We start from the raw sequence: 26,600 nt of genomic DNA, 5'->3' as shown, positions 1-26,600 counted from the left end.
TTTACATATCAAAAATTAGGGGTTTAAAGGGCTTCACATTCTGACCCAAGGTCATAAATCTAAGTGACAGAGTGGAGACCGACCAGCATCAAGTACTCTAGTATTCTGTCCATTCATGCACCTCTGTCTGTGTACTATGATCATCTGAATGGGCACATATATTACACATATTTCTATATCTTTAATACATCTGAGATATAAAATCTCAAGGAGTTATTCCACAGATCATTTGAAAACTCAGGAAGCAGAACAATTTTAAATTCAATCTACTCTTCAGGACAAAAACAGAAGCAGCAAAAACCTGTTTCTCCTCTCCATTCTCCTCCTCCAATGCAGTTTCTCTCAATTAACTCTTAGCTTGCTTGCTTGCCAAAATCATTCATTATCCCCCTTTTCAAACATCCATGTACACTCCATGTTATGTTTTACTTTATAAATCCCAGTATCTAAGCTTGAAGAATCACCTCTGATTCTTCCCTCTCTCTAACTCCTAGGGGAACCATGCAATCAATGTGTTTACCTGGACAGTACTGGTTTATGCCTGTTGTCCCAGCAAAATGATTAATAGCATCCCCATTCCTTTCTAAAACTGCCCCAATTTCGATGATAAATTATAGGGTTACCCTTTTTATAATCCTTACTTAGTAACCAATTGCTGAATATTTCTCTCACTGGCTTCCTCTCCTTCAACTGACTTCCCAATTTATCGCTAGAAATGGTAACAGTCTCCCTTCACTCAATTTCCCATCTCCATGTGCCTCTTTGCACATGCTGCCACTCTGCCTGGAATACCCTTCTCTCTCTTTCCATTCTTGTGAATACCAATCTGGGAACTCAGCCCAAGTGGCATCTCTGCTGTGAAGCCTTCAAGACTCCTCCAGTCATTCTCTGTGCCTTCTGAAATAACAATAATTGTAATACTAATAACAGATAACATTTGTTGAATGTTCATTGTGTCCCAAGCTTAAGCAATTTTAAGTATTTATTTAATACTTATAATAACTCTATATGATATTTATTTCCCTTGTTTTTTAAAATGTGGAAGCTAAAGTTCTAGAAGATAAGTAATTTGGCTAAAGTTACAAAATTCAGTTGTGGAACTAGGACTTGAAACCAGGTATATCTGATTCTAAGCCAAACCTTTAAACCTCTCCCCTGTACTACCTCACCTGTACCAAGTACCATTAAATAGGTTTCTGTGATCCAACACATTTGAGCCTGTGCTATAAATATGACCCACTTGGTCGTCTCTGTGCTGTAATAATTCTCGGTATACATTTCACAGGAGGATCGGTCATATGTTAGTAAGTATCCTCTGTCTCCCTTGAAGAGACTGGGATGAGCTCAATGATAGGGAAAGGGCTTTGCTATTCACATCACATGCAATTGTGACTCAAAGCAGGTACTCCGTAAGGCCAAAAGCAATATAGTATTTACTATTTAGTCATAAATTCTGAAAAGGGTTGTCTCATCTGCAGTCTTACTTACCAAGGCTGTGGTCTAGGATCTATTTAGAATCAGGCCAAGGCTACAAACTAGCAGTTTTTAGGTTAAACCTAAAGGATCTTATCTGGCTGGCATAGTGCTATTTATTAGTAGAATTAGTTGCCGATTAAAACTCGCAGATTGATTTCTAGCTTCTTTTGAAACATTGGGTCAACATTTTTACATGACGTAACAATTAGGCATTAATGATTGCTTCCCCTAACCAGGGATATCCTCTCCTACTCTATGTGCACCACTCTCCATGAATTTCTAGAAAATGAAGCCAAGTGTCGGTTGCCATCATCACGCTTGCGCTGTTGTTGTTCTTAAGAGGAAAATGAAATATTTCTAGTACATATGTCTGTTAAGAGGCTATTTATTCATTCCATGAATTTCATGCATTTGGAAAGACAACAGATCGGTAAGTGTGGATTTAAATGCAAACTACCTAATAAAATAAACTGATGCTTCAAGACAACATTACACCTCAAAAAGAACTACCAACATTATAATAATTGACTGATGACCTTTATCAAATAAAAATGTACGTTTAATGGGCTTTATGATTACCCAAACACATACATTCGTATTCAGGCCTGGGATCCCTGGGGAAAGATAAAGAACAAAAGGATTCCTGTGACTAAGGACAGAGAGATAACCAGAAGAGGGCAGGATCAAGCTTGGTAAGATTAAAGAAAAACAAACCAGCCCACAGGGAATTAAAATGCAAAAAGATATACTAATATATATTCAAGTTGAGAATTTAAACACAAATCAACAAAAGGTTGTCAACTACACAGTTGGACAGTAACAATATTTTAATTACTGTGGGAAAATACAGACCAAAACTGAACTGCCCCGATCAACTAATCCTAAATTTTCGCTATAGTATATTCCCACCTAACAGAGCACATAAGTGAATAACTTAAATGTGTATATGGTGCTTGTCCCATGTTTACGTACAGGGACAAGATTAAGTATAAGCCCTGTTCAATCATTCTAGATTTGGAATATCCCTGGGGAAATAATAGGGAATGGTGAAAAGTCCTATTAACAATCATTAATATAACCTTACAATTCATATATCTAGCTGGTTACATATTATACTTAGCTAGATGATGGAAGACTGAGATAAAAGTCAGCCAGAGAGTATCATCGTTTCCAAGTGAAACACATCATTATACAAAGTCCCAAGTTTTAGGTCGACTCAAAATTCACAGATTTTCCAGGGGCTCTAAACTTAGACATCTGTTTGTGAGCTCAATTTTTAAAGAGCTTTTTTTAAACCTATATAGTACTACTAAAATCAAGTCAATAGTCTGTCATTCTGAAATGCCTTATATCTGATCATCCATATCACTTGCTTCGTAAACTGGGCTCTGAGAAGTACCTCACCAATCGGCCACAAGAGGGGGAAGCAAGCAGATTCCTAGACCTTAACAACTTTGGTTATGTCTGTTTTATATGCTGAGCATTCACTTTAGATATTTTGAAGATTTGAAATCACTCTTCTCCTCTGAATGGTTTAGCAGAATTTAAAGTAACCCCATGATGAAATCAAAATTCTGTCAAACTTGGTGAGGGGGGGGGGGGCGTCCATTTTCTATTATAGTTTGCTAAACCTCAGCTTCTCCTGGAAAGCCTTGATGTCTAAAAGCAAGAAAGTGAACTCTTAGACGATCACGATAACCACATTCTGCAACAGGAACAAAAAGGTGTTTGACATAACTTGTTAATAACCTTTGTAAATAATTAAAGAAGACACCCTGCACTCAAGAAGCTCATTTATGTAGTACTAAAAAGTAAGAGGTATACCTATAATACATTTAAATATGCTCTGAATAACACAGGCAATCATCTCAAGCACAGTTCAATAAAAATGTTTAAATTCTCAATTTTAATGTTTATATTATCACAGAGTGTAGCATTTAACTCCTAAGACTCCATATTGAAAATATAAAATACTCATTTAATGAAGAGGTTTCCATAGGAATGCAGCTCCTTTTGGTACCATGCAATAATAGTTCATTAGGAAGAGTGGCAGCAGCTATGCTCTGAATGTGAAGACAATACAGAGAAATATTACCAATAAAAAGTTGGAAGTTGTAACAGTTTACAAAGAGAAACAACATGTCTGTTTAAATATCATTTAGATATTCAAGGCTATGAGACAACTGACAGAAAGGAAAAGTACAGTCAAGTGGCTATAGAAGAAAGAAGAGCTCAGTGGAGGTTAGTGAACAAAAAATACACATCATCATCCATCATGGCACATTCTGTCTTACCTGAGGAGGAGTAGGTGTGGATGTGGGTCTCCCTATGGGTGGAGTAGGATTTCTGCTGCCACCTCCAGACATAATCTCCTCTGTTATGTCTCTACCTCCCTGGTTTGGATCTCGAATTCTTATCTATAAGGTTACAAATAAGATGGCGTATTTACAGATGGGTGCCTGTGCAGTAGATTTACAGGCATATGATGTATAAAGATGCAAACTGGGAAATCTGTCAAACATCACAGTTGACAATCACCACATTTGACTTGATTTCAATCACGGAACCAGAGGGAGTCATTCAAAAGAATTTAGGCCATTAGCTCTGACTTGAATTAATTAGCACAACAAGCTAAAATGAAACCTAGTTGGAAAAATTTCTAGGTCAAAAAGGCAAAGTATTAACACTTGTCTTTTAAGCAATGCCAAATTGACTGATTTTATTTATAATGCTTAACATAAGACAAGATTCATAAAAGAGTTTTAAAATATGGAAGTTACTATCTAAAGTTTTAAAGCCCTTAAATGGTTCTCTAACAAAATGTAAACTATCCATATCCTAGGACTCAGAAACAGGGATTTATGTTGCAGATAACCTTGTGTATGTATGTAAAGATGCTCACTGCAATACTGTTTTTTTTCCCAGCAAAGACACAGAAAGATTCTAAAGGCTGATCAAGAACATAGTAGTTAAAACTTTACGCTACAATATGTGGAACCTAGAAAAATCGTACAGATGAACCGGTCTGCAGGGCAGAAATAGAGACACAGATGTAGAGAACAAACATATGGACACCAAGGGGGGAAAGTGGCGAGGGGCGGTGGTGGTGTAATGAATTGGGAGATTGGGATTGACATATATACATTAATATGTATAAAATGGATAACTAATAAGAACCTGCTCTATAAAAAAAAAAAAATTTATGCTACATCCTTACAATTAAATACCAAACAGCCAGTAGAAAAAATGAGATTGATCTACATGTACTAATATGGAATGACTGTCAAGATGTATTGGTAAATGAAAAGATGCAAGATACAGAACAATGTGTATGGTCTTCTTTTAATTTTTTTGAAGGCTACCTATGCATAGACGTCAGTGGAGATGGTGCTATAATGGAGGTGGAGTACCTGGGTCTAGGCCTTCCATCCTGGGACAGTGCTGAAAGCCCCCCTCTGCTTGTCATTAAATCCAGAGCTTATCAAGCTAGCCTTGGCTTCTTGAAAATGTCAAAGAATTCACTAATAAAACCATTTGTATCTGGAAGCTTTCCTGGGAGTACGTCTTTATTAAGATTTCTACTATCAGCTATTTTTTCAGGTATAGAATCTTATGCTTACTATAGTTTTTTGGGTTTTTTAAAATTAATTAATTAATTTGTTTATTTTTGGCTGCACTGGGTCTTCGTTGCTGTGTGTGGGCTCTTCTCTAGTTGCAGTGAGCAGGGACTACGCTTCATCGCGGTGCACAGGCTTCTCGTTGCAGTAGCTTCTCTTGTGGTGGAGCACGGGCTCTAGGTGCACGAGCTTTAGTAGTTGTGGCACACAGGCTCAGTAGTTGTGGTGCACGGGCTTAGTTGCTCTGCAGCATGTGGGATCATCCCGGACCAGGGCTCAAACCCATGTCTCCTGCACTGGCAGGCGGATTCTTAACCACTGCAACACCAGGGAAGTCCCCTACTACAGTTTTATGTACTGTTTTACAATTCATTTATTCTACTTTCTTCTTCAATAACATCTATTAATACTGTGTTCCATTTTCATTATTTTCTTTATTAAATTTTCTGCATTCTGAGAGTGTTCTTCAAGTCCAGCATCTACCATGCTGTGTCAACATTTCCACAGCAGTTTCTCAACTGTAGTGTCATGATACATTGGCATGTCATGGTTATTATGATGTGTGCACAAATAATTTGTCTCTGATAAAAAAAGAACCAAAGTTCTGAACCTCATTAATTTTTATTAAATGAGAGTACTTGCAAGAGTATTGCTATGATCTCACTCCCACCTATTTTATTTGTGTGAATGTGGGAATCTCTTATAAACATCATTCATTTTGTGTGTTCTGATGGATAAAAGATTGCAAGCCACTCTTCTACAAAATATTCTGCAGTACGTATTTCATATTACTGTACTCTAATTCTCTTGGGCCTGCCTGAATAGATAGAGGCAAAGTCTCTGTAATTTATTTAAAACAATTACAATACATTTTCTAAATTCTGCTTTCTGTTTCTTAAAATAAATATATTCTATAGGAAAGATTTTTCTTGCTGTCCTTAATACTATGCCCATTTTCTCTTGTGCTATTTTTCCCCTGTCAATTCATATTTGAATATAGAGCTGACTAGGACTAGAGTTAAAGGACAACAAGGATGTGAGAACCGAGCTCAAATTCCTCCCACTTAGTGAGACTTTAGAAGGTTAAACCTTCCTGTTCTGGAGCTGGATGGCATGTTGTCATTTAGCATAGGTAGCTCAGTGCATGTTGAAAATTGATATTAAGCAAAGGGTACTTGCAACGTCTAATTATCTGCCCATACAAATCCTCCAAGTCTAGTGGTGAGGATATAAGGGAGGAATAAAAATTGGCAGTCATTTGGGAACTGAGGTGAATAATTATTACAGCTGTGGGTAAACGTATTTGGTAAGTAAATGGACATTCAATTTTAAAGTGAGAAAACTTAATGAAGATCTCTTACTGTTTTTTTCTCTCTCTTGGCTGGAGGGGGCTGCTGCTGCGTAGGCACTATGATAGGTGCTGACTGATACACTGGCTGACTTGGGTAAAAAGGCGCTCCTAAAGAATTAGAAAAGAATGAAAACAAGCATTCAGTTATTTTGTCAACCACTATAAGACTAGTAATGGCACTGTAAATCTAGACAATTAGTTTAAAAAAAAAAGTAACAGACAAAAATAAGCATTCGTCTTGCTCAGCTCTTTCCACCAGCTCCCCTCCAGCTACTGAAGTGGTCAAGGAATGATTCCCCAACAGTCATAAGCATCTATCTTTTCTTCAGCATCCACTATAAAAACAACTAAATAAGCAACTCCTGCAGACTGCCACCAGAGTTACTGCTTAAAAAAAAAATCTATCCTGGGGGCCCACTGCCTCCAACCGTGATTCTCAAACAAAGGTTTGTGTGGATATGTCTTGTGTGTGGGTTTGGTCAGGGGCAGGAGAATATATCTCATCATCTTGGGGGTTGGGGTGGTCTAATTCTTCTCCTTTACTTATGGAGAACCACTGCCACCGGGAGCTACCATTTAGGTTTGGCGAATGTCCTACTGTTGGGGCTGATAACAAGCAGCCTAGAGATAAAGTCCAGCCACTAGGAATCCAGGTTCCAAACTACATTTTCTACCATTCTCAAACTCCACACCTTTGCTCTAAGGTATAACGTATTCCTATCCCTTGAGTAACATATTCCTATCCGTTGAGTACACCAATCTCTTCAACATTGTTCATGCCTATGACTATACTGCCCTTCTGCCTGAAATTAACTTCTTCTACCTACCCACCTCAATGAATCCTTTTTAACTTTCAAAACTTTGAATATTGTTATAATTACTATTAAACCAGAGTGCTTATAGCAGAGGTGGTAAGAAGGGGTGAGATACTGGATATTTTTGAAAGTAGAACCTCCAGACTTGCTAATGGATTGGATATGGGTGTGAGAGAAACAAGTGTCAAGGAAAATTCTTAAGGTCTGTCTGAGCAAGTGGAAGGATGGAGGTACTATTTACTGTGCTATTTATTTATTTACTGAGATGAGGAAGAGTACAATTTAGGGCAGAAAAATCAAGAGCTCAACTTCGGACATGTAAAGTTTTGACATTCTTATTAGACTTTCAAACAGAGATATCAAGTAGGCCAAAAGAGACACAAGTCTGGAGTCGGTGAATAGGTATCCATTTTGGAATTAGACTATATGGAAGTATTTAAACCATGAGACTGGGTAACTCAGGAAGTGAGTTCAAACAGAAAAGAAGCCCAAGGACTAAACTTTGAAGCACTCTATGCTGTTTATTTATTTATTTTAATAGTGACCTTTTTTTGGCGGCACTGCACTGCTTGCAGGATCTTAGTTCCGTGACCAGGGACTCAATCTGGACCCACAGCAGTGAAAGCACAGAGTCCTAACCACTGGATCACCATGGAACTCCCAAGGCACTCTATGTTGTTTAGATATGTTGCACAGATATGAAGAAAACCCAGCAAAGGAGATGAATGGTCCAAGAATGGGCAGAGTGCTTAACTATGTCAAATGGTACTGGGAGGTCAATTAAGATTTAGCAAAGTAGAATTCACTGGTGACCTTGACAAAAGTTGTTTGGGTGCGGGTGGAGGTGTGCATCCTCTTCTGTCTTCAGAAAATGAAGACAGTGAGTACAGACAGCTCTTTTTCTTATAAGTCTTAAAGGGGGCTTCCCTGGTGGCGCAGTGGTTGAGAGTCCGCCTGCCAATGCAGGGGACACGGGTTCGTGCCCCGGTCCGGAAGGATCCCACGTGCCGCAGAGCGGCTGGGCCAGCGAGCCATGGCCGCTGGGCCTGCGCGTCCGGAGCCTGTGCTCCGCGACGGGAGAGGCCGCGACAGTGAGAGGCCCGCATACCGCAAAAAACAAAACAAAACAAAAAGTCTTAAAGGAAGCAAAAAAATGGGCTATAGGTGGACAAAAATATGAAGTTAAAAAAAAAACTTTTTTTTTTTTAAAAGATGGGAATGAAACAATATACCCGTATGCTGATAAAACTAATCCAGCAGAGGGAGAAAAAAAGTGGTACTGTAGGAAAGACACAAGAGGACTGCTAGAGTAACAGCCTTAAGTGGGTACATATATGATGGGTGCACAAGTGATGATTAGCCTTTAGTGGGAGAGACGGAGAGCAGTCAAAGTAACAAGAAGGAAAGAAATGTGTATGAAGATAGTTAACACTGGGAAAATCCTTGGTACTTTAGTAAAAAGTCAAAGAATGTAGGCTCCGTTATCACCGTCATCATCGACATCTTCACCATCCCCACCACCATCATAATAATCCTCAAGTGGAAATTTCTCGGAAGCACTATGACTCGCAGTATCAGAACTCTGCAGGTATCAATCAGGTTTCGAGAACCAGATTTGGAAAAGAACTAAACAGGGCTGATGTAAACAGCATGACTAGGATTTGAATAAATTCAAAGACAAAAGCACATTAGCTATCCTCTAGTAAGTGAGCAAAGTATTATCAAAACAGAGCTCAAATAAACAATTCTATACTACCATATTATGTCACTAGCTCCAAAACTCACAAAACAAACCCCTAAAATTGGTTTCAAATGCTGTTACACAAGCAATACAATTGGCTCACCTTGCCTTATTTTTTAAGCTAAGTGAAATAAGATCCAAAAGGTAAAACATAAAAAAAAAAAAAAAATCAGATTCTTCTAATGAATCAGTTCTGCATCAACATGATTGGGGCAGAGGCTGATGTATAATATATGCACAATAAATACCAGCTGAATAAACCTGGCAGAATAGGACAATCTCGATATAGTGGGGAGTTAAACACTAAATTAGTAAAACATTTAGTCAACTATGGACCCCAGCAGAGCAGGCCTTCTGCCCTACCAAACAATAGTTTTTTTTTGTTTTTTTTTAAATAATCTAATCCAACTTCTTACATAGGCAGGGACATTTAAAACATTTATTTTATTCTATTAAAAATGTGAGTCACTTTTGCATACCATTTATCAGGCAAGTTACTTACTGTCTCTGGAACTCTTATTCATGGAATGAGTTAGGTTTGTCTAGATCAGGAGGCCCAAATTCAGCTTAATACCATTTATTTTGTAAATAAAGTATTATGGGAAGACACCCACAAACAACACTTTATCTACTCTCTATGGCTGGTTTCCCACTACTATGGCAGAGCTGAATGGTTTGGGTTAAAGGTGGGTGTGGGGATGGGATCCTAGTTCTGCAAAGCCTGAGATATTTACTATATATGATATATAGTATATATGGTATATATGGTATATAGAAAAAGTTTGCTGACTCTTATTCTATATCAGTGGTTCTCCTAACCCCAGTCTATATAAAAGGTGCCAATGATATATGGCAAAATATATACAATAATAACCACAAAATACACACACAACTACAGGCTTGCCAACTTGACATTTTTGGAAAGGACTGTTCCTTTTTTGAAATTATTTCAGTCTTACTCTTTTGTTCTTAAAACAGCCTTCCTATAGGAAATGATACAATAAGTAGCAGTTCACTTTAAAAGTCTTATTGGCAAATTTTTAAATGTAATAGTCATGTATGTTTCTTCCTTTATTTTGCTTTACTTTATATTTCACTTGCCCAGGATACTGAAAGATCTGGGAACAACTGGTCGAGTCAATATTTAGATTTCATCTCATTGGCAAAACCCCAAGCACAAACATCACACAAATAAGTTCCTGAAAGGCAGGGAGAATACCTCAACATCTACATTCCACAGAATACTTAGCACAAATGTCTTACACATTGCAGGTCTTCCAAAACCTTTCAAAACTTTCAATTTTCCATAGAAACAAAGATAAATATAGTGGTTAAATATGCAGGCTGGCACATAAAAATCAATTTATCCCATAATATACCCATAATAATAATGTATTGCCGCTCTGCAAAAATACAATCAAACTGAATTTGAGGTGCCAAAAAAGTTTCCCACCTACACACACTACGGGGAACAACGACTTCCTCAGCTCTTACGAGCTGAACAAGGTGCCCAAGCCCCCACAGAGACTCAGGAAAAGAGTGGAAAGAAGATGACAGAAGGAGAGGGAAATGACATGACAGAGTGAGAAAAAAGGAGAGTATACTGGCTTGAAGTAAGAGAGAACGGGGCCATCTACCACTGTAAATTCTCAATCTTTTCCTTCCTCGACATCACTGCCACCATCAACCACATCCCTTTGCTCCCTAAACTATGTTTTTCATCTTGGGTGATCACCCTCTAGGGTTGGCCTGGAAATAATTTCAGTCTCCATGAGGTATTTCTCATGTAACAGGCATCAAAATATTTAAGAAACACTGACAAGAGAAAAACTGAAAAGCGACACTGAGCAAATACTATTCATTAGTTATTTTTCCTCAACACTATAGAAACACTGCAAAAATTATACAGAATTCTATGATCCTAGTTACTGAAATTCAATGTAGTTAAGAATATTTTTTGAGAACCACTGTTCAAGGTTTAAACCAAGTAGGGGAGTAAACTGTTAGGATGCAGGAGTGAAGTGCAAAGTTAAGGATGAAGAACTAAGAACTCTGGGGGGCGGGGGGGAAGCCCACCCAACTCACAAACTCCAGCAGTAGAGCGAGAAGGAACAAGTCTTGGATTCATTCCTTGCCAGTTCAGATAAAGGAAGGTCCTCTGCCCTAGAAGAAAGGACTCCTTCTTTGGAACACAGAAGTAGGATCCCATCCCCACACCCACCTTTAACCCAACCCAAGATCAGGACAGGAGAGATGAAGAGGAAAGGGGAGGCATCAGGATCAGAGGGAAATTTAAGAAATGGAAGTGAAAAGGCAAGAGAAGGGGAGATTCCAAGAAAAGGAAATAGAAAGGGAATGTTTATGGCTTCTACACCATAAGACCAAGGCAATATAGCTGGAGGACCTATAATTGATGGGAACGATTAGATTACAACTTTTGATTCTGATAAAAACATACTAACTAGTGACAGGCTTTAAAACTAAAACATATGCCCAAATAACAAAAAGAACCTAAACTTCTATCAGCAGAGAACTAGACTATGATTTATTCTTAAAATGGAATACTATGTAGCTTGAAATTCTATAGGCAATGAAATGGAAAGATGTCCATGAATATGTCGTGAGATGGGGGAAAAAAAACAGGAAGTTTTAGAACATTAAAAATAGTATGTGCCCATTTGCATTAAAAATTATTTAAATATGAATGAAAAAAATATGTTTCAATCTGTTAAATCATTATTGCTTTAGGGAGTAAGGAGGGACAAAAATTGGTTATTTCAACTTTTTATGTCCTACATTATTTGTATTTTTCATCAACTTGGTTACTTTCATAATGAAAAACTATCTTAAGATTGTCTATCTAATCTTAAGGAAACTAGGAAAACAGTGTTTTAATCTAGATGATGAACTACCTACTCAATGTCTATTGGATCTATGTAAGAATTTCCTGGGGAAGAAAGAATATCTATCAAAAGGAACAGACATCAACAATATCTGAGATACAACTGCACCTCAATCTATTGCTTTTTTGTAAAAATAAATAAATATGGCTTATATATAATAGAAATAAATAAAACCAAAATGTTATAACGCTGTATATACACATCATCAAAATATTTCTCTGCTAGTAAACTCATCTATATTGTTTCCATATATACTGCAGCAGTAGTTTCAAGAGCAAGAAAGAGGGCTGGCACAGACTTATAATGATGATATTTTCTGAGTCAAAAAAACATTTATGTGATCCGTAAATAAACAGTAGACTAAAATTCAGTGAGAAACCTTTCAAAATAATTTTGTAAATTCTAAGATACAATTGCATTCCCTTTGCAACATGGATTTGAAAGAGAAATACTGTTAATTTCAGCATGTTTACTCTGACAGATAATCTCATCTTAAAGTTTTTCTATTCAACAAATTCTAGATAACAACAACAGCCAATTCTACACCTCAAAATAATTTTAGTTGGATTTAAGTTTTCAGAGCAAGTACCAATACAAAGGCACCAGACTTGTGTGAAAACTGTGCCATAAAGCTAAGTTCAAGGGATGCACAAGTACCTCAACAGTACTGGCAATATTCTATGTTAAAGCTGGGTAATGTGCATATATTATTTTCCTTTTAAACATATGTGTAAACATGTATTGTTCTGGAAATATCAAGTATTTCTTCGTAAAAATACCACTTAATACCACTTTAATAAAGTTAAATAAACATATAATTTGAGACATTTAATGAAGTTTTAAAGTATATCATTTTGAAACAGCAGTTTCACAAGTAACAGAAAGATTTTCCTTTTCTAAAAGAAGTAAAGCTAGTTAACACTTGGCTGCTTTGCCTATTTCACCTCAAAACCTAAAGGAAACCTTCTTGGGTTATTCTAATACCCATCAATTATTCTATAAAGGTTTTTAACTGAGCCACTAATCCCAATATTAGGAAACAGTTAGTGGATACATGTTTATCTAGGGTGGGTTACCATCTTAAAAGAACAAGTTAAAATTTTAATACGTCCGTGCTGTAATGGAAAAGAGCAATGCTTACTGAATTTTTTTTAAATAATTATTTTTTAATTAATTAACTAATTAATATTTTTGCTGGGTCTTCCCTGCTGCGCACGGGCTCTCTCTAGTTGCGGTGAGCAGGGGCTACTCTTCGTTGCAGTGCATGGGCTTCTCATTGCGGTGGCTTCTTTGGTGCGGAGCATGGGCTCTAGGTGTGCGGGCTTCAGTAGTTGTAGCATGTGGATTCAGTGGTTGTGGCTTGCGGGCTCTAGAGTGCAGGCTCAGTACTTGTGGCGCACGGGAACAGTTGCTCCAATACATGTGGGATCTTCCCGGACCAGGGCTTGAACCCATGTCCCCTGCATTGGCAGGCGGATTCTTAACACTGCACCACCAGGGGAGTCCCCTTACTGAATCTTAAAGTTTAACTTTTCTAGTATTTGCTGATTTTATCACTTATAATTCGCCTTCTAAGGGATTAAACAAGTGTGGTATGTAGTAGAAATTTACTGAATAAAATAAGTAATTTTCATTACTCCTTAGTTTAGTATCAGTTCACACACCAAGTATAAGCTTGGTGCTTGCTTCTCTACATTAAAAATACTTGTAATTTTTCAAGGCATTTCCATTTAACTAATCCTCAAAACCTCCCCATGACACAGATCTTACCAAAATTTTGCAGAAAAGAAATCACAGGTATACTGAGTTAAATTCAGTCATCCCATGTATATTCTCTAAGTGCCTACCAGTCACTGTTCTCTAGGTGCTAGGGATATAGCAGTAAACAAAACAAATAAAATCCCCTGCCTTCGTGGATATTACATTCTAGTGAGAAAACATTAACAAATGTTTTGGTAAATGGTGGTAAATGCTTGGAAAAAAAGAAATCATGGAAGGGAGATAAGGTATATTTATGCATTCAGCAAAAATCCAGCAACAATCTAGGTAATCATGAGCCAGCAGCAGACATCAGACTCTTGAGACATGGGCTTTTTGCAACAGAATTACCAGCTCCTTCAGAAGGTGTCATTAACTAAATGCGTTTCTATAATATTCTTTCCTTGTAAGCCGCTCTAAAAGAAAAAAGCTTTCAGGTCAGAACTGTTTGCAACATTTTATTTAAAAATCTTTCACACCACCAAACCTCACTACCTAAACTGACCTGCCAAACAACAAAATGAAATAAGCACAACAAGCTAGCAGAAATTGCCTAATTTTTCATACTTACCATAAGCACTGGGGAAGTCCCCAGGTCCCGGTCCAGGATAAAAAGGACCTGGCCCTGGTGGCTGAACCGGATACTGCTGTGGGGGCCCAACATATGGAGGGCCACTATGACGGTACTGCAAGAGAGGGGTTACAGACGTTTAGGAAGTAACATGAAGGTAGCTTACTATGGAAAAATAAAGGTGTAGGGGTGTGTGTGTGTGTGCGCGCATGTGCGTGTATGTGTGTAAGAGAATCATTTAAAGGAGGTAAAGCCACTTTGTTAAACACGTTCAAAACACCTGCTTGCCATTAAGATGCAATGAGTAGATAAACAACAAGGATTTACTGTATAGCACAGGGAACTATATTCAGTATCTTGTAATAACCTATAATGGAAAAGAATTGAAAAAAATGAATATACATATGTATAACCAAATCACTTTGCTGCACACCTGAAACGAACACAATATTGTATATCAAATATACTTCAATTTAAAAAAAAAGATGTAATGAGGATGAAAGAAACAGTGCGCCTTAGGTAAAGCCATACAGCAAATCAGGGCACAGGCAGACATCAGCTCACTGTAAAATTATTTCAGGCTGATAGCTTTCAATGACACTGAATGGTATTACTGGAACAGGTAGTTATAGACTCTATTTTAGAGCAGCTGGTTGTGGGTAAGGGATTGGGAGAAAGCTAGGATATAAAAACAATTTCTCTATCATCTTAGGAAATTTTAAGAGATGAAGAAATACCTCCTTATGATATTATGAAAAATGACAAAATGGCTTAGACTTATATCCAACAGAAAAGTTCACACATCACTAAAAACCAAAGCTACCAGCCACCCTCCCTGTTCCCTCTGATGAGAATCTGAGTTAATCCCCACTCTGCTGATGGACCACACGGATCTGAGAGATTACTTTACCTGTGGTATACAGTACTGAGGACCCTGGGGCACTGGGTACGGCATGGGCAGGTGGTTAACCATCATGATGTGCTGATTGGCCTGATACACTGCAGTGGGTGTCTGTGCACCAGGACGAATGGAAGGACTGCTGTTCGGGATGGTAGCTCTAGGAGGCTGTATTTGAGGCCTCTGGAAAAACTGAGGAGGGGAGAAAAATATATATATATATATTTTTTACAAAGGGCAGTATGTAAATTTTACTATCTTGAGCTTTCTCCTTTGTTCCACTTATAAAAGTCTTATCAACTTGAATTAGAAATACAACATACATAAAGAGAGACTTAATTGCCTATACCTGGGTTCACAAAAAGCATTCCACACGAGGCACAGCCACACCGATTCACGCTTTGGTCAATGCTGTCACTCATTTGAAAACAGTAGGGCAGCCTCACTTTTAAAATGAAATCTCAGCTAATTTAAACTAAAAATTCCACACCATAAATTATTAATTTTAAAATGTGTGGTAAAATATAACAAAAGGGATAGTTGGTATCGCTCTAAAAGTTGTTCTGTCGTATAAAAGCATTGCTTCTTTCATAAAGAGTAGATAGCTCATTATCAACTTATTAAAAATTAAAGTAGTCCCGTAAAAAACTACCATTCAAGTCATTTATAAAATATTTAGAATAACAATAAATCTTGCCGGACATAAAAATCTTCATCTCAGTTTATCAAGGTCAAATTAAACTAAAACCATCTGTAGGGTTGTCACACGCTGACTGTCACATGATACGAAAAGCCTTCATTTTGCCAATAGTGGCAATCTCATACTAAACTGAACCCAATTTTGCTTTCTCAAATAGTTTGCAATAAAAGTGGAAAATCTAGACAGGCTTGAGAACGGTCTGGAAGGAGCACATCTCAAATCTTTCAAATGGTAACCAGTACTTGTGGTTGTTTATGGTTTTCACTGCAGGCTTAAAAGCCTTGAAACAATATACCAATAGTGAATTCCCACCGCGAATGCGTGTATTCATGAGCAGACAATCAATCTCACTCTAATAATGATAATAGGAGAACAGAGAAATAAAGAGGCCATGCAGAACCAGTAGTTTGTTACCTGGATGGGTCTGAATCCTCCCTTCAATTATGAAGCAAGAAAGCAGCAGGAAACAGAAAGAAAGCCAATGGAAAAGCTTATAGATCAGTAGGAAGGGGTAGGACATAGCATGCAGCTCAACAAAAATATCTTTCTATTTAGTAATAATAGGAGAAGAAAGAAGATTAGAAAATCAGAATGACAATTCTCTACTTGAGAATTCAAGGGCACAAGAAACTGAAGAATCGAATGACATTTAATCAAAAGTAAATAAATCCAGTGGCAAAAATATTCTAATAGTAGCCAAAAGTATTAACAGCTTGACAGGAAATGTATGCTTAGTGGACAAGTACCATTGGAACTACTGATTCCTACTCTTGGCTCTCCCCCATGATATGACTCAGCATCAGTTATTAAGCATCTCTATGATCTGCTCTCCATCTTCAATGGAGATGAGAGTTAACAGTAGAAGTGCCATTTGTTACTTTTAAGTTTATAAAAGTCCTAAGAAACACCTAGACCTTTCAACTTTTACCAGGCTCCACATGACAGAAACTTGCTCTTTTCAGTTAACCAGGTATATAAGAGGCCACTTATAGCTTTAAAATGGGGAAATATAGTAATACTCTAAAAATGCTGCCTAGCTCCAAAGTCTCTTGAGTTGTCTCACAATTCCAGACATGAGTGTTGCTATTGGTCCAAATAACTGCAAGTTTGACCTTTGGGCCCACTCAGGTCTTACCATGTCCTACTCTTAAGCATCAAGCTACCCACAGGTGGTAGGAAGTAACTTGTCATCTTGTGCTGAATTGGGAGAATTGGGATCCAGTGCCCAAGGCCCATCCCCATTCAGCCCTCATGCCCCAAGGGAAAGAAAGCCCTAAAGAGAATAAGTCACAGAAAAGCAACAGACAGTAAGGTACAGCAGGAGAACGAAGTGAATGGGGAAACTACAGAGAGTAGTTGGTGAGAGGAAAAGAAAATACAAGAGGCAAGGGTGATAACACAGGAACCTGGGCTGGGTCACAATGACAGCAATAGTCTTCAAGTTATCTCCACTGACACAGTTTTGGTGACAGACACAAGGATTTCTGTCACTTGCAACCAGGAACACTGGACTAGTAAACTTTCCAGGCTAGACTTCACTTCTCCTAATTACATAGCAGACAGAATCTATTATTCATCAATGTGAGCTGTGAACACATTTCAGGAATGAACTTAACCATTTTTATAACTCGGTGTATATATCACAGAAGCCACAAAACTGTTACAGGACTCAAGGAAAGGAGGGTCATTCACCTGGCTCAACTTACTGAGCACTACTAGATGTGAGCCACAGTGGATAAAAAGATTAATTCTGTAAGAATCTTTTCCATGAACTCTAGAGGGCAGGCAAGACAAGGAGAGTATCAAACCGATACAGGTGATGATCCACTGTGGTTATATTACCAACAAATTTTGTCAGAGTACTTATTGCCTTAAGACACATGGTGTTACGGAGAGGTGAGGGGGAGAGAGAGAGAGGAAACTAGTCCATTAACTTATGCAGAACAAGAAAAATAGACATGTGTAAAGTTTTCCCATAAATACTTCTCTTACCACTATTTTCCAACTGTTCTGCTGGAATTTTTAACCAGCCTGTCTAGAATAACTGAGATTACATTTTATTCAAGGAGATTTCTGAATAGGATAAGACTGTTTACTTAAGCTGCTCTGAAAGAGAAACAAACAAACGTTTCTAATGATACTCTTAACATCAACATACAGCCAAGCCAGTAAAACACAAAATTTGTGGTTATGTGGACATACCATATTTTTTTTATATAAACTAAGATTTCAGCTTTGAAGCTAAGTAGAAACTTGTATTAAACAGGAACACTAAATAACAACAATGAAGATTCATATAGTACTTTAAGCTACCAGGTACCACTCTAAGCACTCCACATATATCAATATATTAAGTTATCCTCACAACAAACCTCTAAGGCAGGTACTATTTTTAACACCACCATTAGACATGTGGGGAAACTGAGGGACAGGGAGATTAAGTAACTTGCTAAAGGTCTGCCATGTGTAATTTAAACACATTCAGGCTCTGGGCCTGTACTTTTAACTGTAACACACTCTAACTCTCATGAAATGGAACACTCCTCATAATTTCAACGAGTGACATCAGTCAGAAGAAATCTTTTCTTTTCAAAGGCTGAAGGGATGTGGCAGGACGTTTATCTAACTACACTGATGGGTAGCAGATCCCTCAATCGTAATTGATTTCTGGTAAGAAAAACACTCCATCAGTCACCTCATGAAATTCATGTTTATCATTCAGGAAAACAAATTTCTCCTACCTACAAGATTCTAATTCTCTATCTCCCTTGGAGTAACTGAAACTTGTTCATATGCTTTTTTATCCTTGGTACATTTAACAGGCCTACTTTTACTCAACTTCACTGCACTAAGATTTTTACTATGAAAGGCTATTTGGAGCTTGTCTTTCCCTTTATAAAGTACACCATCTCTCTCTCTCTCTCTCTCACTCACACAAACACACACACACACGAGGTTCTAATATCTCCAGGACCAGAAAAGGTGTAACGGTTGGACATGCAAAGAAATAAAAAGAAATGGATTCTCTTTTTTGTACTCCCTCCTAACCATTCAATTGTAAATACAGAATTAGATTTAATAGTCGGTAGGCATGGCAGCAAACCACAGCTTATTGAAAAGAGTGTGTGGATGTGAACAGGCTTTCCCAAACTGCTTGCAATGCTTCTGAATCCTTTTTCCTCTCCACTGAGTACTGAAGAATCATTAAAAGAATCAAACTATCCTGTTTTGGAAGGACAGTACAGGCCATTTAGTCTAACCATATACCTAAAGTTTGAATCTCTTATATGACATGCCTTTGAGGTTATGAGACTTTAGCAACTCAGGACACAGTTCTATTTCATTGTTAAATGGAGTTCTGACACTGCAAGAGTCTCTCCTTCGACTGGCTCCAAATCTATCCCTCTGTATCATCTACCCTCTGGTCTGACATCTATCCCCCCAAAATCACATCAAAGTCAAATCCTTCCTCTCCAGGAGTGACAAACCTCTGAGTTATCTGAAGACTGCCATCACTGCCAACTTACACATCACCATTTTTTGTTCCAAGCCAATCACCACCCTCCACCCCCTCTCCCTCCAACCAAGATTTTTAAATTCCCTAACCAGCTAACTCTTTTTTCTCAATCTTCTCCCACTGTTCAAAGTTCTCAAAGTAGAGAGCCAAACCTAAATATCCAGGTCTGCCCAGACCATACCAGGCCCTCATTCAATCAGTATCTGTTGCTGAGTAAAGAAACAATATATCTCTTTTATTCTGGCCAACTCTGTTTCCATTAATGAACAAGAATCACAGGATCACAGGAGCTCTTTTGTCAACCACATTTTACTACCAATTAGTACTGAGTTACAATCATCTAAAATTCTTTAATATTCTTTATATATAACCTGGCGGTAAGTCATGCTCTTCATTTCTGTGTGTACTCTTATAGTTGTGTTTTGAAGTTCATATAGGAATCTAGTGTTTTATTCCTTTGAAAATTTATCTAGCTAATTTCAACCCATCATTTCAGATTACACAGATTTTTTTTTTTGGATTCTAAATATATCATGCGATATCAAAACTACATGACCATCGGCAAATTTGACAGGCATGGCATTAATCCAAGTCACTGATAAAAGATGCTGAAACGGGACAGGTAAGGAGAAAAGAACCTTGTACAACGTATCATTTCAAAACTGGATTTCAATCTGTTTAGTCTTTTATCTTTCAATGGTCCACTAGTATGCCAGGAAAACAGCAGAGGAAGATGACAGCCCTCATTTGAGGTGGTACTTTGGGTAGCTCCAAAGGGCTAGGATACATTTAAAACAGAGGGTGAATTTATAGGGTACTTAAGATTGCTGACCTTCACAGAAACACTCTAGAAGCAAGAAGGAAAAAGTTACCTCTTGGAAAATCCTTCTAAAGACGTAGTAATTATAGCTTTACCAAAGTTTCCTGGCCAATAACAATGGTAATAAATGCTTTTTGAAGATGCTGTTAATTTTTTTTGGCCATGCTGTGCAGCTTGCAGGATCTTAGTTCCCCAACCAGGGATTGAATCCAGGCCCTGGCAGTGAAAGCACCTAGTCCTAACCACTGGACCACCAGGGAATTACCCAGATGCTATTAATTAGAATATATCATTTTCTCATGACTTTGCTCTCTCGAATCATCAAAAGACAAAAATATCTCTAAAAAACTATATAATAACCAGAAATTCTTTGAAAAACACCTATTCATTTTCAGTAACCAGGAAAAATCTTATTCAATCACATTAGTTCTTCCTATGTCAAAAACCACTGAGTACTTATTAATTTGCAAAGCAATAAAAACCATATGAAAAATATGTTTCTGAAATCCCCAGCTTTTTGCATATATAGTTCAACCTACTGGAGGGGTAAACAGTAAGAATCTCAATTAAGAATTTGTTAGGTTGGGACTTTCCTGGTGGCACAGTGGTTAAGAACCTGCCTGCCAATGCAGGGGACACGAGTTCAAGCCCTGGTCTGGGAAGATCCCACATGCCGCAGACCAACTAAGCCCGTGCGCCACAACTACTGAAGCCCGCACTCCTAGAGCCTGTGCTCCGCAACAAGAGAAGCCACTGCAATGAGAAGCCCGCACACCGCAACGAAGAGTAGCTCCCGCTCGCCAAAACTAGAGAAAGCCCGCGCACAGCAGCTAGAGAAGACCCAACGCAGCCAAAAATAAATTAATTTAAAAAAAATTTTTAGGTTAATATCTTTAAAAAAAAATTAAGTACTTAAGAAAAACGTTAGTGCTATGGTTTTCTGACAAGTTAGAAAGGGACAAGTAGTAAAGAGTCCACATAATGGGATATCGTTCAAGTATCAATCAGATATTCTGCTGACTTACAACAATTTATAATGAAGGTTATTCATGTAAAATTCTTTGTTTTCCTGCATGGTAACACATATTATCACATAATTTAGTTTCACTAAGAATTAGGAAATGTAAGCCCTATAGCTGAACTGTCCAACAGGTAGCCACTAGCCACATTTAGTTACTTAAATTAAATTTAATTTAAAATTCAGTTCTTCAGCCACAATGCACAATTCAAGCACTCAATAGTTACATGTGGCTAGTAGCTATTACAGTGAACAGCACAGATACAGAAGAGTTTCTTCATCACAGAAAGTTCTATTAGACAGTGTTACCGTAGAGGATTATGTCAGATGGAGGAAAGAAACCCTTAAGGATTCTGTCAGGAAGAAGAAAGTGTTCTATCAGATCATAATGCAGAGTCTGGGAAACAAGCATCCTTGGAGAACACTTCATTCATAGGTAAAAATAGCTTGGGAAAGGGGAAAGGTAGGCTGTCTCACTGCTAAAGGAAACTGACACTTATCAAGGGCCTATTATGTGTCAGGCACTGTGACAGGCTGGTACTTTTATTCGCCACAATACCCTTAGGAAACATTGTTATTATAACACCTCAATATAACATCATTTGTAAGCATATTTTATCCATTTCACAGATAAGAAAGCTGAAGTCCAAGGTTAGTCTGCAGAAAAGGTTAGACTGAATCCCAGTTATGCCAACTCCCAACCTATATTTTCTTCACTGTCTCTGCTGCAATCCTACAACTCCTTGTGAGAAAGGCACCAGATAAAACTGCCCATCACTGGCCTACATCAAGCTCTGAAAAATACAAGAGTTCTGGTGATGAGGCTGCATAGATGCTTGGCCAGATTTCCTATCCATTAAATGCCAGGTCCTGATATGCCAGGTCTGGCCCCAGAGGCAAACCCAAAGCCTTCATTTATTTTATTTTCCACATCTAAGAAAATGTCTAGAGCAATACAAATATTTCTCTACCAAGGACTAGGGCTTCAAATGTAACAGCACAACTTGGAGAACAGAAACCTTTAGAGGTCATAATTGGAGGGAGGGGATAAACATAAGCCAGCTGTTTCTTTTTTTTAAAATCTTTTTGCAGAAAGAACCAAACTACAATAGGAAAACATGCATAGCTTCAATGCTTGCCCCAGGTAACATACTCCTTGATGCCAAACACTGTTTTTTTATGAAGCTTATTATTTGTTTAAGCTAAATCCAATTAATTTGAACATTATGTGAACTAAAATCACGTATCAACATACTGCAAAATGTTTTTGTTCCACAAACACTTTAAAATACCAATTCCCTGGTTTTCCTCATAATGCAAAGACTATTCAGCCATAGTGTGTAACCAACGCTTGCTATTTCTTGTGAAATCCAAAAGTAAAATAAGGACAGGAACATAAGTAACTTTAAACCACAATTACACAAACTTCAATGACCAAAGACATGAAATTAGTAACACAAGCCAGATCTACATTATACCAAGTCACTTGTTTTAATTCTGGGTGTACGTTCTGTTCTTTCAGTTTCTAATTACCTTGGGATTTTCAAATATCAGAATAAAAATAGTTGACACATTTCTAAAGCCAAGAGTGTTCTGCATATAAAATAACTTAGGACTACTTTCTTTTACCTTTGAAGAAAACTGTATTCTAAGCTAAAGCTCTCTTCAGATTATAAAATGCAAAAAGAACAGAACATCCTTATTAATCTAAAGAAACCCTGCAAAAGCCAAAAATTAACTGTACCAGGAAGATGATGTGGCTGACATAATACTAATTAGAACTTGATATCCCTGACCTGAGGGACTCAAAAAGAGCCCTGGTTGGCCACACATAAAGATCATCTAAATAAAAGCAGTTCCAAGAAACATACACATCCTGTAGCAGTTTCTTGGTTGTATTAAACTAAAAATGTTTACCATCCAAAATCTTGCTATTTGTCTCATTTCAATTCTGATAACTTCATTTTACAAAGAGAAAATATATAGGTTCTAGATCACTAGATTATTAGTTTTCTTTCCCCAAGCAATTACCTTCAGATAGCTCATCTAAATAACTACTGATTTTTTTTTTTTTTGCCTCATTTTGCCAACTAAAAATTGGCACCTGCCATCTGCCTCTGCAAGGATTAAATCACAAGCTGCTGCAGCCGCTGACCTTCAGCACCCCCTGAGAGGAGCTCAGGTGGAGAGCAGGAATGAGGCCCTCCGTGCTCTGGGGGAAACTGGCGGAACAGGCCTTTAGATAGATACTTTCAGGAGAAGACTTTATGAGCCCAGTACTTGCATCTCCTCAAATCTAGAAAAGCACTAAAATCATTCATGGTGACGTCTGCTCCTCGTGACGAGCAGTAACCTCCACGAGACTAGCAGCAACCTTCTGCAAAAAAATGTGTGCTTGATTACATGTACTCCTCCTTCACCAAGATCACATATATAACTGACCTTCCCCCCCTCTGCCTCTTTGGGGGAGTTTCTCAGAGCTATCTGAGATGCTGTCTCCCAGGCTACAGTCCTCATTTTGCCCCAAATAAAACTGAACTCACAACACTCACCTTGTGCATTATATTCAGTCAACAGTTTATAGAACCAAGTGTTACTAAACATCCACGAGAAGTTATGTATTTACTATGGGACTTTAGAATCATCAATCATAGGAAACATCATCCAGCATCAAATTATTTTGTAAAAAAAGTAAGATCAAAGCATGAAAGGACATATGATTGGAAAGGTAGTCACTGATGAATAATGTAATAAAGGAGAAATGAGAAATCTATTCACTAATTCTAACTAGTCAAGACTAACTCTAACGCTTGACTTAATTCCTTCTGGCCAAAGCAAACAGCCGTAGGTGAAAAAACCATCTGGGCCTTCAACTTTGAGTCTTAATCACAACAAACTAAAAATATCCCAGGACAAAGATGTTTTCCCTTAAAAAATGTATTTTCTGTATACCACCCAACTTTTGTTATCAACTGTATTGCTTTCATTATGCAAGCCTCTATATGTCTTGTTTTGTATTATGAGCATGAATCCATGCTTCTCCATGAACCTCTTAGGGTTTAGGTCTCTATTTGGCTTAGGTTTGAGGAGAAGATCTCTTAAATACAGACTTCGGCCAGGGATTCTTAAATGGGAAATAGCATCACCTCCACAGAGCGTATCTGGAAATGTAGGAAGGTGTATTTTGTTGTTTTTTTAAATTGTCACTGGCGGAATTCCACTGGCATGTATGGCCCAAAAGTTGCTAAAGGAGCTGCAACATACAGGGCAGTTTTTCATAACTGGTTATTCCATCCAAAATGCCAATACCAACTCCACAGGGAAACAAGCCGAACTGGCTCCTACATTCATGGATACAAGACAGCAAATTCTTCCTAACAGCGTACTCCACGCTGTCCCACAACACTGGTTCAACTGCATGCTGCTCGGCAGTGTCACTTCAACCACACTCTCCCCTTCTCTATTTCTCCAAGGTAGCTACTACAGCAGCCGGAGCCAAGGTTATGAATTTCCTTACTCACTTAATCCTGTGAGGTATAAGGAAAAGAATTTTAATTGTATTTAGGAAGGAAGAATACCAGAGTAAAAGCGGCCAGCTACCCGAAGTTTTTGTATCCAAAAGCAATGCTCTGGATTTATGCTGCATCTCAAGAACCCATCTTCAAGAACTAGTGTGGGGGGCTTCCCTGGTGGCGCAGTGGTTGAGAGTCCGCCTGCCGATGTAGGGGACACGGGTTCGTGCCCCGGTCCAGGAAGATCCCACATGCCGCGGAACAGCTGGGCCCGTGAGCCATGGCCGCTGAGCCTGCGCGACCGGAGCCTGTGCTCCGCAACGGGAGAGGCCACAACAGTGAGAGGCCGGCGTACCGCAAAAAAAAAACCCAAAAAAACTAGTGTGGGTTTCTTGCTAATCGATAAATAATAAATTTATATACATATATAGTTCTACTTTTTTAATGGTTGAAACATGCTGTAATTTCACAAGCATCATCCTACAAATAAATGAAGGATAATCTGCCAATACTTTTCTTTGAGACATATTACACATGAAAAATTATTTCAGCATAGAAATTAACCTTTTCTCAGGAAGATTTCTTACAGTTTCCCTTGGTTGTTGGAATTAAATAAAGACAAAATGTATCACAGACCTTTAGGCTCAGAAGAAAGTTTTAAAAAATAGATTTTCCCGGGCTTCCCTGGTGGCACAGTGGTTGAGAATCTGCCTGCCAATGCAGGGGACACGGGTTCGAGCCCTGGTCTGGGAGGATCCCACATGCCGCAGAGCAACTAGGCCTGTGAGCCACAACTATTGAGCCTGCGTGTCTGGAGCCTGTGCTCCGCAACAAGAGAGGCCGCGATAGTGAGAGGCCTGCGCACCGCGATGAAGAGTGGCCCCCGCTTGCCGCAACTAGAGAAAGTACTCGCACATCAACGAAGACCCAACACAGCCAAAAATAAATAAATTTAAATAAATAAATTTTTTTTAAAAAGGCACACCTGGTATTCTTAAAAAAACAAACAAACAGATTTTCCCAAAGATGACAATATATAAAGGCTTAAACACAACTTCCCTATCTGAGGACCACTGCAACTGAACCCAAGTAATAGAAACAGCCTTATATGAAAGAGCTCAGAAACCTTTTTACTGAATGACTAGTTTCTTTTTACTCTGCTTCTTGAACAGAGATCTTCCAACTTTCTGTCAGGAGTAACTGGCTTTACCCCTGACTGAAATGCTAACCCTGCCTTTTTTATGGCCCTTGACTAGATCTGTTACCAAAAAAATGTATAATCAATCTTTTTACCTCAGAGATTATCTATTTTTTTAATTATTAGTAATCTTATCCCCTAGATTCGTAGTATATGTCACTCTGCTAATCATTTTATTTGTATTATCTCATTTACTCTTCACATTAGTCCTGAGAGGGTATTGATACTGTCCCCATTTTACAGATGAGGAAACTGAGGCTGAGAGCAGTAAGTAGATTGCCCAAGAACATCCAGTTAATAAGGAAGCGTTAAATCTAGGTCTAGCTGACATCAAAGTCCAAGCTCTTAAAGTATTTTAACTATGCTATCTCTATGAAGTAAAAGATACCCCTGAGTTTTCTTTATCAAATCCAAAGAATTGCCATCTACTTCATACAACCACCTCTGAGTTCTCCTGCAAAATGTCTTTAACACCTCAGAATCTGCTTGGCTTTTACATCGTCCAAATTGGAAAGACTTGTATTTTGAGAAGTAGAGCTTTGTATTAAATCACTGCTACATAATGAAAGGCTTCAATTAAACAATAACCATTTACTCAGTGATAAGAATTCTAAATACGATACCACAGGTAAACGCTGGTAATATTCCTCTCATTTTATCAAACCATACCAAGTTGCATGACGATATTAAAAATAGCCAACCCTT

The 26,600-nt window shown here is 38.1% G+C and overlaps 1 protein-coding gene across 4 annotated transcripts in view; it reads right to left on the bottom strand.

The window, feature by feature from the left end:
* EIF4G3 (eukaryotic translation initiation factor 4 gamma 3) overlaps nt 1-26,600 on the bottom strand; it is a 366,332-nt gene that overhangs the window by 148,539 nt on the left and 191,193 nt on the right. For 3 of the 4 annotated variants that reach the window (XM_022551756.3, XM_089899604.1, XM_089899606.1), the window contains 4 exons: nt 15,143-15,322; nt 14,233-14,347; nt 6,455-6,552; nt 3,771-3,893 (listed from right to left, as the gene is read on the bottom strand). In XM_022551756.3, coding sequence (XP_022407464.2) covers nt 3,771-3,893; nt 6,455-6,552; nt 14,233-14,347; nt 15,143-15,322 — 516 coding nt within the window. Of the gene's footprint in view, nt 1-3,770; nt 3,894-6,454; nt 6,553-14,232; nt 14,348-15,142; nt 15,323-26,600 lie in introns of those variants that run through there. The other variant, XM_089899612.1, reaches the window with a different exon arrangement.

The sequence above is a fragment of the Delphinapterus leucas genome, chromosome 1, assembly GCF_059928025.1.
Source record: "Delphinapterus leucas isolate spDelLeu-1000000601 "Yukka" chromosome 1, BTC_Dleu_Yukka2, whole genome shotgun sequence".
Classification (NCBI taxonomy): Eukaryota; Metazoa; Chordata; class Mammalia; order Artiodactyla; family Monodontidae; genus Delphinapterus; species Delphinapterus leucas.
Note: the sequence above shows the minus strand (reverse complement) of the source record. Positions and strands in the feature narration are given on the sequence as shown.